Below are 16422 nucleotides of genomic sequence, written 5' to 3'. Positions count from 1 at the left end.
GCTGGTGGGCCCTAAACATGCATGAAGACATTCGTCCGTTGGCTCGTCGTTAGCATTCGTCAGTTTGCTGTCGCGTGCTTTGTCATATTCAAATAATCTAACTTAATCTCGTAATCTAAAATGAAGCTTTGCTTATATATACTGTTGCCAGTAGGTAATTATCAAATGCATCCCAGAGAATAAACGTTCTATTTTAGAACAAGTCAAGCATGCAGAAATACCTAAAGAATTTAAATAAATAAAAAGAGCAAAAAAAAGCACAAGTTCTTCGTTTTGGTTTGCTACTTGCGAGATGTTTAAGTATTCCAGTATGTACAGGAAGTTAAGTGAATCTAGATTTCGATTTAGTGAATTATGGCAAAGCACACTAGGGTTAGGGTTATCTCCATAAGAGAAGGTTGCCTTCGTGGTAGGTTTTCTAAGGGAAACTAGCTCGTATCATTACACGAGAGCAACCACAAAAAACCCATGCAACCAGCCCATTCGCAGCGTTTTGAATAGAGGTCAAGCTACTAGAGTTCAGCGACTTTGCGATTCGGCCACTTGTGGACCCAGAAAATAAATAAAAACTGATTAAAATATATTAGTTAATTGAAAAAAATAAAAGCTAGACTTACTTATAAAAGGAATGTAAACCACAAATTACTAAGTCTTAGTTATTTGAATATTTTAGAGCAAATCTAACGTATAAGTATTTGCTCTTTTCCTTAATTCACTGTAATCATTTTCGTAGGATGAGTATTCTACACTAGAAATTCCGTAATTATGAAATAAACGTCTTTCAACTGCCATGCGCATGTACCAGGAGTCCGCGATATGCTTTGAATAGTCGCAATATTTCACGTCTAACGAAACAGTGCATGTAAAGCACTTTTAAAATGAATACACTAGACATCGCAACTTGTAAAAGGCTTTCTAGAAGAAAAACATTGCTGTTGCGCATTCTCTAGTATTTGGCTCCTAACAGAAGTTCTGTCTTTCCTGGCAGAGACACTGCAAGAATCTCAAGATTTGCCGATTCGAGATTGCAAGATTAAATTCAGTTATCTACGGTTAAGATCTCTCCAGATGCATATCAGAAGATGTAACTGAAGTTTCTACTCACTAGTCTTAATTAGAAAGGAACTTGAGTTCAGTATCCCCAACGACATATAAAAGATTACTTTGTTGTCTTAATGAGTTAGTATATGTTGATGAATTGCAGGATCGATTCAAACATGAGACGCCATTTGAAATATTTACTTCCTAGCAGCAAATATTTGAGGATATAAATTTAACAAAGAGATACAGACCATACGTGCATTATACAGAACGCTAATTTATCCACCACAAAAAGAACAAAATATCGTCATTTAAAAAGATGTGAATAAAAAGGGATTTTATTGGGGAATACTAAATATTTCATAGTTAGCTATTTCTTTATTTTAAATCTGTTATTACTAAGTGATGCAAAGTAAAACGTTGCCATGAACATTTCTAATAATTTGTCATCCACATTGCACACTCATCATTGCAGTATAGTTAACAAAATGATTTCTTTTCACAAAGTTACAGGCGTTTGATAGTATCTTTCATTCTATCAACTTTTCAGAAATATCTATAGTAGGAAACATTTTATGGTAACAACAGCTGCTTAGAAACAAGTTGTTTATTGCAATAAAACCTTTCTTAAAGACGTCTCTTCAGCGAAAACCAAGCGGCTCATGGGTAAAGTCACACAATATTGGTAGTTCGATCGGAACTCGATTCCAAGGAATAAGCTGGCTGCATAAAATTTTCCTCATGTATAACGTGAACCAGTTTTCTTTAAAAAGTTCTCCATGAAGGCATAAATTTTTTTAAATTTTCTTCTGAAGAAAACAAATTAAAAATTACAGTTTTAAAAAATAGTGATTGACTTATGAATGAAATGTTGTAAATGTTGTACAAAATCAGAATCTCGAATCGTGACGTTTTCTGAATGATCCTGATTCTCTGAAAATAATTTAAAAACAAATTTCACTTCAAATTTGGGGGAAAAAAAGCTTTTCAAGTTCTTTTTTAATTAGCAAGTGCAAAGAAAGGAGGATTATTACAAGAGTTAATATACATATAAACTAATGATGGAACACTAAACCGTCTCCAAAATATTAAGAAAATTGAAAAATTATTTATTTTAAATGTTTATTTTATAAGTGCGCATTTGCAGTGCAGCACTTAGAGCTACCGAAAGCTTAATTTTAGTGATGCGGCTACTATTGAAATTGCAGCAACCCTAGATTTTGCCACAAGCGTTTTTGCTGGAGTTAAATAAAACTAATCTTGGGAAAGTTTTGAGTTAAAACATATAACGATTCTTTGGGCTAGATTTCGAATCTGTTAGGCCTATCATACTTTGCCATAATCAAAACTAAACCAATCTTTTCATTGTGTGTGTAAAATTACGACAAAGCACACGAGGGCTATCTGCTTAAGAGAAGGGATGCCTTTCGGTAGGACCCTTCTAAGGAAAATTTAGACACGTTACACATGGGGAAAACCACGAAACTCAATGCTGATTCCATTTCCAAACCTTTTATTTATTTATTTATTTTATTTTTATTTATTTTTTATTATTATTATTTATTTTGCTTAATTATATTTAGAGAATTATTTGACATGATTATAGCTGAAAATGCAGATTTATAAATGAAGAGAGGTAAAAGAGTCTTACGTCCTTTTCTAATTATTCTTGAAGCATTTAAATTTAAAAAAAAAGGCACATGCAGATCATTGAACTAATGTGTTCCTAGAGGACAGATTAATTCGCTAATATATTTTAGTTTTTCATTGAGTAAAATGAATTAATGTGCATTCTGTAAGAAAGGAAACATTCCATTCCAATATATTTTTTTTTTTTTTTTTCCATTTTCACTGTCATATTTTTTTTTTTTTTTTCCTTAAATATTCACATTCAAACATTCCAATTCATTACAGTTAGTAACAACTACCTGAAAATTCAATTTGAATTTATTTTAATTCTCATTTTCTCTCTCGTAATCTCCTTTTTAGACTTCAGTAGCAATCGATTAGCATTTTCAGGGGTTCATTTTCTTTTACAGTACGCTTACGTTACATACATCACTCATACTCATCGCTTGCAGCTTTCAACATCTGTGGGAGAAAATCAATATGCGAACCCAAAAAATAATTCTTAGTGATACTATATTATTAAACACTGTCATGTCACAGTGCTTCAAGAAAAATCCCGTTTTTTATAGGTAGATTAAAGTTATGCTCATATCCTGACCTAAAAATATAAGCTGCGAATCAAAATTAAGGGGATTGCTCATAGAAGCCTTACGTTACAGGAAGTAGTTACAAGAAATGTTAATCAATGCTAAATATTATCATTTGGATTAAACACTTATTCACTATTTGATCAAATGTATTGCAAACAGACATTCGGCACTTTTAAAGAAAAGAAAGATTAATCAAAATGAGTTATATTTTCGTTTCTCCGACTGCAAAACCATCTTAAGAGGTTATCGATTTAATATTTAAATTATTCCAGTGTTATTTAGCACAATGAGAATCAGAATACATGCATACATTTTAGTAGCTACTGACTTACAGTAAAGAATAGATGAGAAACTCTCTAGTTTTTATTCCTCATATACATTGATAATGAACAAGACACAAAAACATCTTTCTTTGATTATACATCTCCCCTTATGACCTCTATAACACACCCATTTACTTTCCCCTTCGTAATTAATGCCATTCTCACCTTCTTGACGCATCTGTGACAACACTGATCAAATAAAGTAACCTAACTAAAAAAAAGAGTAGGATTCAGAAACTTGAAATAATGCTTGCTCTTCCTAATTTTAAGAATTCTTTGAGACAGAAGTTAATAATTCTGAAATACGTCTAATATTGGTATAATATCGTTATATACACTGGTGTGCAAAAATTAAGGACGAGACGGTTTTTTCAATATAACTTTGTACCAAAGCTTTCCAAATCAACACATTTAATACCGTAAGATCCCCAATACGTAAGGACATGAGTAATGTAAGCAACACTTACTAAAAGAGAAATCAGAGGGATAAAAAGAGGCTTTATTGAAAAAGTAGCATGGAGCGCAATGCGACTGAAGGCCGAAACATCCCTGTGATGGGTGTCCAGCAAGAAACATCCGGTCTTTAATAGAGGATATAATCTCCTCTGACTGCTAGGCAGGTTTCACAGCGTGTGCCCATGCTGAGAATGAGGGTGTCAATGAGTTGTTGAGGCATTGCTGCCCATTCGTCTTGCAGCGCCAATCGAAGCTCCGGAATCGTTACTGGTGGTAAGGTACGAGCTGCCAAGCGTCTGCCTAGAAAATCCCATACATGCTCGATGGGATTGAGATCCGGAGATCGTGCCGGCCAATCCATACGTTCAATATCCTCACTCTCTAAGAGCTGTTCGGCAGCTACTGTGCGATGACATGGTGCATTGTCGTCCATGAAAAGGAACTGCGGACCCATAGCGCCTCTAAAAAGACGCACATATGGAAGCAGAATCTCGTTACAATAACGGGTCCCGTTGACTAATCCTGTGTCGAAGATGTGAAGGTCTGTACGACTACCAAGTATGATGCCCCCCCCCCAAACGAGAACACCGCCACCTCCATACCTGTCCCTTTCAATGATGTTCGAGGGATGATTGCGGCTTCCCCGCTCTCTCCAAATGAGTATGCGATGAGAATCGCTACTCAGACTGAATCTGCTCTCATCTGTAAAGAGTACTCGTCCCCATTCATAGTCTCTCCAATTCCGGTGTTCACGGCATCACAGAGAACGCCTTCTCCGATGAGCAGGCGTTAGAGGTACACACCGTACAGGGCGTCGTGCAAACAGACCACCACCGTGTAGTCTTCTGGCCACGGTAAAACGCGATATCGGTCGTCCAGTCGCCTGTGTCGTGTGTCTAGCGATTTCTCCCGCTGTCTGCCGCCTGTTTCTTCTGGCCTGTAAGGCAATATACCGGTCATCTGAGGGTGTGATTCCTCGTGGACGACCACTACTAAACCCCCGGATAGCTGTTCCTGTAGTTTGAAATTGTCTCCAAAGTCGTGAAACGATGCTGTGAGCAATTCCGAACTCTGCAGCCACACTTGTTACACTGCGGCCTTCCTCCAACTTCCCAATGATTCGACCTCGGGTAAAAGCATCCAGATGTCGTCTAACAGATTGATTATTCGCCATTTCTCGGTGAGGCAGCAACTCGGTGTGATTTTAACTGCTATACGGCGTGCAATCTCTTTGCCAGAAATATTGATCTTACACCGACAACATGCTTTATACTACTCAGACATTCCCCCATTACGTCTACCTGCATATCTGCGCATGTGCTACCGTACATCACCTTACTTAATCTCCTGATTGGTCTTTCTGTCCGCTCTGCCTCTTCGTTCAGCTGATATGCTAATTTTTCGACTTCGTCCTTAATTTTTGCACACCAGTGTAGAAGACATTATCAGAAAACGTTTTTAAACAAAGTGAGTGATATTAATGAATAATTTTTGGCTGATTGTGCGTTCTGCTGATGAATATTCACAGAAATATTTGTCATATCTCTGTATGAATGAATTATCACAAATTATTATAAATGACACAGTGATCTGTGATGGGGCATTAGGATAGGATAAAACCTTTAAAATAACAAAAAAGAGGGCGTGTCAATACGAAGCGATTAGAAACACTTATTTTGCTAATCTCTCCACTACTAATTTTACCTCGTACATTAGCTGACTGAATTTATGTATGTGATTCCGGAAAAGTAATTCTCGAGCATTAAAGTTGATATATGATCAAAAACTTAATTCTAATTAACTATGAAATTTAGTGTGAATTATTACGATGAAACACATTTATAATTAAAAGCTGTGAGGCCCGTTGTTCTTACACTGCATCATAACTTACTGAAGATGCAGGTGTGCATGAAAAATTATTTATTTTATGAATTTGTTCAGCAGATTTCATATGCAGCAGAATATGGTTTTTATTTATTATTGAGGAGTGTCTGTAAAATTGCCTATTTCGGGGGCTCGAAGGATTAGAAACTGGAAGTATTCATGTGCCATTTAAAGACATCCTGTCAAAAATCTTGAATTTTTTTTCAGAAACACAAGATTTGCTCCTTAATTTTAACTGTACTTTCGCGAATATTCTTCCACTATTTTCCAGTATATTTTTATTTTTGCTCCTAAGACTCTGAAACTCATGAAATATTTCTGACATAGATTTTTTAAGGAATAGTTTTTCAGTCATCCTAAATTTAGATTTAATATTTTCTCCAGCGGAGTTTCTGCATTTGTTTGTTTGAGTGCCTTAGATATCAGTGCCAGCTCTGCGTATATATAAAAAAAGGAATCGTAAATTAAAATACTCAGGGACATATCGAAAAAACACTTAAAATTTTCTTCATATTTCCATATTTTGAGAATTTCTTCTTCTTTTAAAATCACCCGTATTCAGAATGATTGTACGTATAGCTTATTTTTCGGAGTTAAAACGTTTTGGACAATTGTGTTATATTCACATGAGAAATTTATGACTACAGGTAGCAATTGAATTAAAAGTTTGGCCTTTGTCCCGAAACACACACATATCTATAAGTGAAATACCACTGACTCATCACGAGATCTCCGAAACTATACACCGATTGACTGCGAATTTTGCATAGTTACTCATTCCACGATGTAGACGCGCACTAAGAAAGGATTTTACGTAAATTCTGTCCAAAATGGATTTTTGTTACACAATAGAAGTTTTTCATACATTTGGTTTTCAAATCCAAGTTCAGAATTTTCTTTTATTGTTGCCAATGAATGCATTTTCCTTTAAAATTATTAAATTGGTAAATAACTTGCACCTATCCAATGAATACAAACAACATTTAAATGATAAGGTTAATAATAACATTTATATTTAATTGTTATCGTAAGTTTCATGAAAATAAATTTTATTATTAAGAGAAATAAATTATTGTGATGAAAAATAAAAATGTTGTTGTTATTTATAAAAATTGCCACATAAAAAATCAAGGTCAAATAATTATAATTGATTAGAAATTTGATAACAAAGCTAATAACATTCATTTTCATGAAACTTATAATAAACCTTAGTTTTATGTTGGCAATTTTGCGTGGTGTAGGCCTACTGGAGATCCCGCCACGTTAAGTAATGGGGATGCATTCCAATACACCTTACCTCATGGATGATGTGGAAATCTGTGTATGACAGATTCACTGATTGGCACTATATTTCCCGACTTTAAATTTAAAAAAATTACATTAATTATCAATTTGAAATTAGACATTTCGTCCAAATAAAAAGGTTAAATAAATAGGTTCACATTCAGATAGATAGTGTGCCCAGCAAAGCTGGCGGGTATAAGCTAGTATATATATATATATATATATATATATATATACAGACTGGGGAAATGTTGCTACTTCGAGACTTAAGATCTTTATTTCCCACGCATTCTAGCAAATTGCCATTCGAAGATCATAAAACCTTTTACCTAGATTTAAAAATATAACTGTAGCTGTTTAATAAACTATACCCCCCAAAAAGCTAATTCCTTAGTAATTTATAGCTTTATTTTATTTTTTTAAATAATATCTCTATTTGAGATAATTTGTCATACATGTAATTGTCATAATTTGTATGAATTTTATATCATTATTGTAATTAATAAAAATTTACGAAGCTATATATTATTGTGTGCCTAAGAATAATCATTTCCTCACCTCTTTTTTTTTTTTTTTTTTATATCGAATGCCTGTCACATGATTATTGCGCATAAATCAATAACTGAAACTACGTGTATAGGATGATCACAATTTCCCGAGCAGCGAATTTCTAAAAATACTACAGCAAGCTAAAAGCTAAAGCTTTTGTGGCAATATAAATCAACAAATTATCAAATTAAGATTGAAATTTTTTTACAATGTGTCAAATGATTTAGTTGAACGCCCCCTCCTGGGAAAAAAAAAAAAAAAACTCTGCTGTTAGTATATTTTGAATCTTTACTATCAGCACTCTGGGAAAAAAATAAGCGAAGAGACTGGAGCTTGACACAAGACATGTTTGATCACCAGATCTATCCTTCCCACGTTATCACTATAAAAACGAATTTATCGAAATAAACCACAATGGGTCCATTTAAGTTTATATTCAGGTCATGTGCTTTGTTTTTATTCACATGGTAATGCTTATGAAAAGAACATGCTTACGATCTGAATGCCTTGTAAGCAAGCATCTTTATCAGCACAGAATAAATTAAAATAGTTAAAAATATGCATTTCTTCTAAATATTTTGTTACCATATAACAAAGATGCTATTTCCAACAACCTTTGTAAATCAATATTGTTTGTCCGAAAGCTGGTGAAAAATATTATTTTCGGAGATACTGCGAAAATAAAATTTTTAATTCTGAATTCAAGAATTTTACTGTGACACTGTATTTAATTATAAATTCTAATATGATATCTAATAATTTGAATGCTTTTACTATTTTTTGCATTTTATTTTCCACTTTGGGAACGATATTTTTGATATTCAATATGTAATTAACGTGCCTGTAAATACAATTAACTAATTTATTTTAAATCGTCAAAAAAGGACGTTCATTTTAGCAATAATAGGAAAATCTGAAAAACAAGCACGAGTTGGAGACTAGAATATTGCTCATTGTGCTTCGGCGTTTGGTTCTTGAAAGAATCTTCTTTCTCCAGTTACCTCAAACCCTCAAACGAAAAAAAAAAAAAAAAAAAAAAAAAAAAAGTAAATAAAATAAAAAAAATAAAAGAAGTCATTTCTGTTTAATTCCAGCTTTAAATAAAGAGCCTAGGTTCCTCTGCTCTGAAATCCAACTTACTATCACAGCCTCCGAATCGCCGAAGAATCTGCCGCAGTTTTGTAGATCTTCCTCAAGAGATAAGATTGCGATCTCATCTCCGCGTATGCACCTGCTTCGGTCTAATGGTTTGGCACCACAAACTTATGGCTTCCTTGGAAATGCCCCATTTCGCCCTAACCATGCCAACAAGACATGGAGGAGTCCAGCCACCCTCGTGAACAATGCATCCCTTGTCGGATGACGTGGATTGCAGACTTCTCAGTTTCTGTACGATTCTTCCCCGTTTGGTTAATCACTCGTGCATATCGTGAAGTTATAAATGTAATTTACGGTAAGATATTAGATAAGATGAAGAAATGCAGCATCAAAAACACAAGCTCCTCAGAGCAATATAATTGTTTCTAGGAATTCCTACAAGTTGTATGCTGACTCGTAATCTATATGTGTTTTTCTTTAGTATTGACAATTATCAACTTTCTTTCTTTCTTGGAAATTAGTAACTTCACTCAGTATTTTCACTCAGATGGAAGTGTTATTTTCGCTGAAGTATATTTAAGAAATTGACAGAATATTCTACAAGGAATGAAATTTCCCAAATAGCTGGATTAGACAAAAATTCTGGGAAAAAATTTAAGCTGTGCGATGCAGCGAGATAGTTGCACGGAGCATAGTTTAAATCATTGTGAATGCTTTGTATTTTGGTTGCCTACAATAAACTCTACGTGCAGTGAAGTTAGACAATATATTTTACCTGTGCAATTAGTTAATTATCACGCAAGTAGTTAAGAGGAAACATTGGGAAACAGTTTTTAGAAGTGAATATAACTCATTTTTGGAATTTGATCATTTGTTGTGATCTGAAACTCATAATATATATTTTTTTAATATTATCACGATGAAATAAAAAGTTTTGATTATTAGTTCTTGTATGAAAGAATATAAACAAGAACAGGATGGAGCACCATTTAAATCCTGCTTACACACATTATAAATTCTAATTGAAAGAGAAGTACACAAATGTAAAAAAAAAAAAAAAAAAAAAAAAAAAAAAATTAGACGGAAAAACAACCTTTTGATATGCACAAATTTTAATAAATCTCAGCTGAGTTTTCAATCTAAAGTTGCTTTTCTACTTAATATTCAATTTGTTTCGTTTATTTGTCAATCGAATCATTGCTGTTATTGCTAAAAATTAAGTAGTTCAACTTAAAATAAATAAATAAAAAGTAATTGATTGACGATAGTAATTAGAAACAAATTTTCATTTTGTATAAGCTTCCAAGATTCCAACTCATCGCTGTAGGATAACACATTTGTTCAGATTTTGGATAATAATTTCGTCAAATAGAAATATGCATTACTGTGTTAAATAATGGTATAAGCAGAACAATTAACGTATGAATACTCGCTCGGTAACTGTTGCTCGAAAGACTAGAATCGCAATGAATTTCGACTATTACTTTCTTATCACTATTAGTCTACAAGACATTATTCTCTAAACAGGATGTGTAAAAAAAAATCATGACTTAATATCTGTTAAGCAGTTGCAGAGCTATTATTTAAATTTAAGAAATAAATGAAAGAAAGCAAGCTTTCAATCCTGTAACAAATTGCTTCTTACTTCGCTTAAAAAAAGGAAGTCCGAAATATGCAACACTTGCCCTGAAAAAAGAATTGTGAAAATACATGACTTAAATCAGTTTTTAACTTGGAAAAATGTTGATGTTAGAAATGGTATAAAGATTTAATTCCTTGAAGTACAAAGTTTCGAACTTTAGCATTCTAATGACTTGAAATGCATGTTCCTGTTTTTCAATGTTCATCAATGTTTTTCGGGCTTAAATGGCATCTTTTGGAAATTCACATTTGAAAACTTAACATATGTTGCTGCCTGAAACACTATTTTTATATTGACCTCCCCAATTTAAAATAAATAGATTTTCTTAAACTGGTATTGTAATATGGAAATGGAAAATTTTTTTAATTACTTTGGCTTAGAAAAACGTTTCTCTTGTTGACAGTCTGAAGTCTGACAGTTGTTTTCTGCACAGCTCATAGAAAAATTTTATTAGGTAAGTTCCCCGTATTTTTACTGATAAAACTTATCGCAGTCTAAATTTATGCCTTTTTTTTATTCTTTCTTTCTTTTTTTTTTTTTTTTTTTTTTTTTTTTTTAACTCAAGCAGTAGATTTGCAGTTGATCGATTGTTGAATGTTTCGAAATAATTTATGTACTCTAGATATGTTTCAATAGCCAAGGAGAAAATAAATATTTACCAGTCTTCTTTTTGGCTTCACTAAAGGTCTGCTATGGCCATTCATTTTGTAGTAAAGTCCACAAGCATTGCACAAATAATGACCCGTCCCATCTCGCCTCCACAGCGGCGTAGACGTAATTCTACAATTCACACATTCACGGCCTGCCCGAAGAATAAAATGTCATAAAGTGTTATTATTTCATATTTACTAGCAGTTTCAATCTTAATAAATTTCTTTTATATGTGGCTTGTAAAGCAGCTAAATATTTTATCATCTCGTAATCCTAATTTAACGCAGTAATTGATTTTATTTATTAATATCTATCATTTCCGATACATATTATACATATATATGTACATATATATATATATCTAGATTATTTTAATCAGTTAAATAATATAAAAGTTTCGTGTACAGTCTCGATTATTCTGTTTTGACGAAACGCGATGTGGAATTAGTTGGATTCGAAAGCCATTGTGCATTTCCCCTGAAGAGTCCATAATGAGATTCGAATTAAGCTAATTTACCATTTACCGCTTCTTTGTGTCTTTGTATTTCTGCTTATGTCTTAAATAACTTTTGTATTTCTATTCAAATGTTTTAGAATAGTTTTAACTTTAATCAACATATTACTTCCAATTTGATTTGAGTTTTAAATTCGGTTTTTATTTGTAAGTATTCTTGTGATAATTTCATTTATCTTGTATTTACACTTTTAATTGCAATTTATTTTAACTTAGTGTTAAAATTATTCACCGGAACCACAGTATCACATCTGCTTTAAAGCAAAAGCATAAAGAACATTCTTTTTACCTTGTTTTCTAATTTTCGCTGCTCAATGCGCAAAATTCTTGACCACAAAGGTCTTTTTTAGTTTGTTCTTTTTTCTTAAATTATATATATATGTCTATATCTGCACTAATATTCATTCTATTACGTCAGAATATATTGTAATGTCAAATATTTAATTGGATTCATATATGTTCTTCATGCTGTGATATTAAATGCATTCATATGCAATCAAGTATATGAGATTTACTTCACAATATATAACTGCACACTGATGCATTGGTGAAATAAATAAGAATTTAAGTTTCCATGTAAAGTATCTACACCTGCATCCAAAAAACCCTACCAGTGGCGAGTGGTTAAGACACTAACAATAGATAATCTAATTTGTAGACTTACTTTAAGAAACTGAATATTTATTTTCTTTGACCTAAAAGCTTCTTATATGCGCAACAACATAAATTAATATAATCAATAGCAAAATATTGTATATGAAATCATATCTGTCACATCATATATATTATAAAAATTATATTAAATAATATAAAAATAACATAATATTATTAAATATATATTACATTAAACTGCAAGACTTCTTTAACAACATTTTCATAGCAAACATAAGCGGTATATACAAACTATCGGTTCTTACTTTATCGTGTTTTTCTGCTAGAATATTTGCTGCTCATTCCTTTATTAATAAGCTATAAGCATTAAAAAATAATATGCTAATAGAATTTAATATTCAGTAACTTGTAAGAAACAATGAAATTCATGAAGACATTACGATTTCAAATGTTGTAATTTATTTTCCACTCTTTGAATAACGAAAGCGATGATAAGCTTTTAGTGAATTTGCATAAAAACTGCAGGTGCTTCAAAACGGCTCTAAGAACATTTCACTTTTCCTGTTCTGTGTTTGTAAAAAACAAAAAGATTGTACATTATCAACAATTCTATGTTGTAAATTTACTTTTAATTTTAATCAAAATTAATTATAAATTATTAAATTTCTCACACTTATTGTAAGGTTTTACTTCCCTCAGTTATCTTATATTGGCTTTCGTACACCTCCTACTTCCAGCAGCTTACACTGGAATGAAAATCGGTTGAATTATAAATAAACTTTAGGTTCTAAATTTCAGTCAGAGAGATTGCTTGGCAGCATAACTTGGCAGCATAACTAATTACTGTTTTGAGTTTCCCTGTTAAAATTTTATTGGACTAAAAATAAGTAAGTTTCGGCTGCGATTGCTTCGCTAGCAGTCAATAAGAGTTAAGTGTGTTAATTATGTATGATTTTTAATTTAAACGCGTGATTCGACTGCCCGTAAGTTAGCCGAGTTTTAGTTTCTATTAATTTATAATTTCTCTAACCATTATGTCGACTTATTAATAAGTAGTTTTATTCTAGACTTTCCTTTGAACGTAATACTTGTAGTTAGAAGGCAGACGATATGAAAAGTCATCTGAAGATCCCTACAGTTATTTGGAAGTGAACTGGCAGTTCAAAGTAACAGCGCAATTGTATAATGTTACTGTAAAAAGTATTCTCCGGGCTTGAGAACGTATATTATATATTACATCAAAATAAAAGTTAATACTTTGAGTGGTTCCTTTTGTTATTTCCAAGTAAGCCACAGTATGATGAAACAATAATTGAAAGTTATTTATTATTATTAATTATTTTGAAGTCGTATACACTCTTTAATACTAATAAGTATGAAGGAGAAGCAAATGAATTAAAGTTATTCCATAATAACTTCTGTGCTGCGATTCTTGTGTGGTAAAAAAAATATATAATTTTTTTCGTCATTTATTACGATGCTTTATTTACTTTTATGCTAGGCTCCAAAAATGAAATACTCACCTGCATTTAAACGGCCTTTGCTTTTATGTTTTTTCAATTGAGTTTCATTATTCGTTGCTTTCTCTTCTGTAGTATTTTTACTTTCAGCTTTCGTTGGAGGAGCCGATGTCGATGGAGCTTCATTTTCTCGTGAGGTAGGATAGGGATACTTATGTGTAGGTGCGTTATGAGAAACGATGTTTTGATACTGATTTGTATGGCTGAAATGATGAGGAACTGATTGGTATGCCTGTGGGCTATTTTGATGGTTTATCGTTGCATGGCAACAAGAGCAGGAACAAATTTGACCTTCAGAATGAAATAAATACAGCAAAATTAAAACAATTATAATTCTGTTTAAATAATAATCAATTTAAATTATTTGCTTATATATTAAAAGCGATACTTTCCTTGAAGCGAGCTCATATTTTTGTTACCTTTAGCTAAAAACCGTTTATTCAATAAAACTTAGCAGCTTTTCCTTTCATTATTTAACTACTTATTTCTTTATTTCTGTTATGATACTTATATTAAATATCACGCAGAAATAAACGAGATGATAGGGCTGAAAAATTAACAAAAGATACTATTTTAAATTTAAAGGATTTCTGTCATTATTAATATCATAATTATTAATCATTAATAATGTCCACATTCTTATATTTCAACTACATTCCACAAATCACACTTATAATATAAGGAATAGATAAATTCGGAAGAGGGAAGAAGCTTATATGAGCTCGTATGATTTTGTACTCACTTGCAACCATCAACAATTTAATTTGAGATTTCATAATGACTGGTTTTTAACAAATTGTTCCCCATTCTTAACTTTTACTTCCGATATATTGAAATGCATGCGATAACCCAGGGCCTAGTACAGCCGCCATTCTATGTATAAAATAATGTCTAAATAACCAAAGACTTTTATAGAATGAGGATCAAGATAATATGTCCTTTGCTTTTACAGACGCGAATAGCTGCTTGATAAATTCCATTGACCATCCATACTGGAGAATATTGTTCAAAACGTCAACCAGTGCAACAGATCTTATATCGAGCTCCAATCAGAAACTTAAATTCTGTGCAATAAGAACCTTCGTTGTAAATAACATTCCAAAAACCGGCCCTGAATTCGTAAACAGTAGCCTCCATCATGTATTTGTCATCTCTAATATAATTTTATTCGTAAGATTCAAATCCATATACACAGGAGAGCCAAAATATTATGACCACCTACTGAATAAAGCGACCTTTGGCGTGCAAAACATTGCAAGTCGCATTGGCATGGATGTCACAAGTTCTTGGTAGTTACCTGGAGATAGATTGTACCAAATGTCTTAACATTAGTCACGCAAAATCGGGATATTCCGATATGGTGGTTTTTGAGCTCTGAGCTATCGCTCCATTACGTCCCAAATATGCTCTGTTGGATTAAGATCCATAGAGTTATGTGGCCAGGACATTAATTGCAATTCATCCTTATACTCCTCGAACCACTCCAACACAATTCGAGCCTTGTTACATGGCGCATTGTCCTGCTGGAAGACTCCATTTCCAGTTGGGAAGACAGACGCCATGTAAGGGGTAACTGATCCGCAATTATGTTCAGGTGACAGGTGACGGAGGACGGGGACGCCTGGCGTCTAACAGAGGTAAACAGGCATATGTCCCACGCCCTCCCCTATCCAGAAGCAGCAACTCCCTGGGGCCTCATAAAGGCGCACCGGGAGTTTATTGATACTTCACAAAAGGTGTACATGGCCGTACAGGGGCTATTTCTTTTCAGAGTGACATTGGTTTACATGTTGGTCGGTTTACATTAGTTACATTGTTGGTATGACATAAACATAAAACTTTCATGATATACGATATTTGACACATAACATTAACCTAAACTTGAGCATAAGACTTGCTACTTTACATAATACATAAATTACTACTTACTCATAAATTACTGCCTACTGATAACATATAAATTCTGCTTATTCGTAAATTATCGCATACACATAGCAATTATGTTCAGATAGTCCGCAGCTTTAATAGTCTGTTCTATCACAACTAAGGGTCCCACAGCCGCTCATCAAGGGTCCCTCAAAGAATAATACCGCTACCACCAGCCTGTGTATGACCTGCTCTACAAGAAAGAAGTAACTGTTTGCCTGGAAGACGGCGTACCCTGACCCGACCCTCGACGTCATGAATGAGAAACCGTGATTCATCCGACCAAGCAAATGTCTTCCTCTTTTTCATGGTCCAGTCTCGATGTTCCCTGGACCACTGTAAGCGTACTTAACAATGATGCTTGGTCACCAGAGGCACATGAGTGCAATCCAATATCCAACAATGTCCGCTGAACTGTGTGTTCCCGAAAAACTTACACTTGGACCTGCATCGTATTGGGCTTTCAGGTGAGCTACTGTCTGGCGCCGATTTTGCTGTACCAAGTAAGACAGTCTCAGACCTTCTATTTCTTTGATGACACGTGGACGTTCCACACTCGGCGCCTATTCCTGGTTTTACCGTCATTTATCCACTTTGCGTAAATCAACAGCAGATCGTGAACAACCTACCAGTCGTTCAGTTTCGGAGATACTCGTTCGGGCCATTACAATCTGCGCTCTATAAAATTCACTTAGATTAGCAG

At 33.3% G+C, this 16422-nt stretch overlaps 1 protein-coding gene across 1 annotated transcript in view; it reads right to left on the bottom strand.

Annotated features, from left to right (window-relative positions):
• The window catches only part of LOC118195991 (GATA-binding factor 2-like), a 126029-nt gene that overhangs the window by 41758 nt on the left and 67849 nt on the right, over positions 1-16422 (bottom strand). Inside the window, exons 4-5 of the mRNA XM_085821784.1 lie at positions 13797-14084; positions 11156-11298 (exon numbers count right to left, since the gene is read on the bottom strand). Of these exons, the coding sequence (XP_085677910.1) occupies positions 11156-11298; positions 13797-14084 (431 nt within the window). The remainder of the gene's footprint in view (positions 1-11155; positions 11299-13796; positions 14085-16422) is intronic.

This window comes from Stegodyphus dumicola, chromosome 8 (genome assembly GCF_044657685.1).
Source record: "Stegodyphus dumicola isolate Sdum_Otavi_A_Nest chromosome 8, ASM4465768v1".
Lineage (NCBI taxonomy): Eukaryota > Metazoa > Arthropoda > Arachnida > Araneae > Eresidae > Stegodyphus > Stegodyphus dumicola.
The sequence above is the reverse complement of the archived record's forward strand: the minus strand, read 5'-3'. Positions and strand labels throughout refer to the sequence as shown.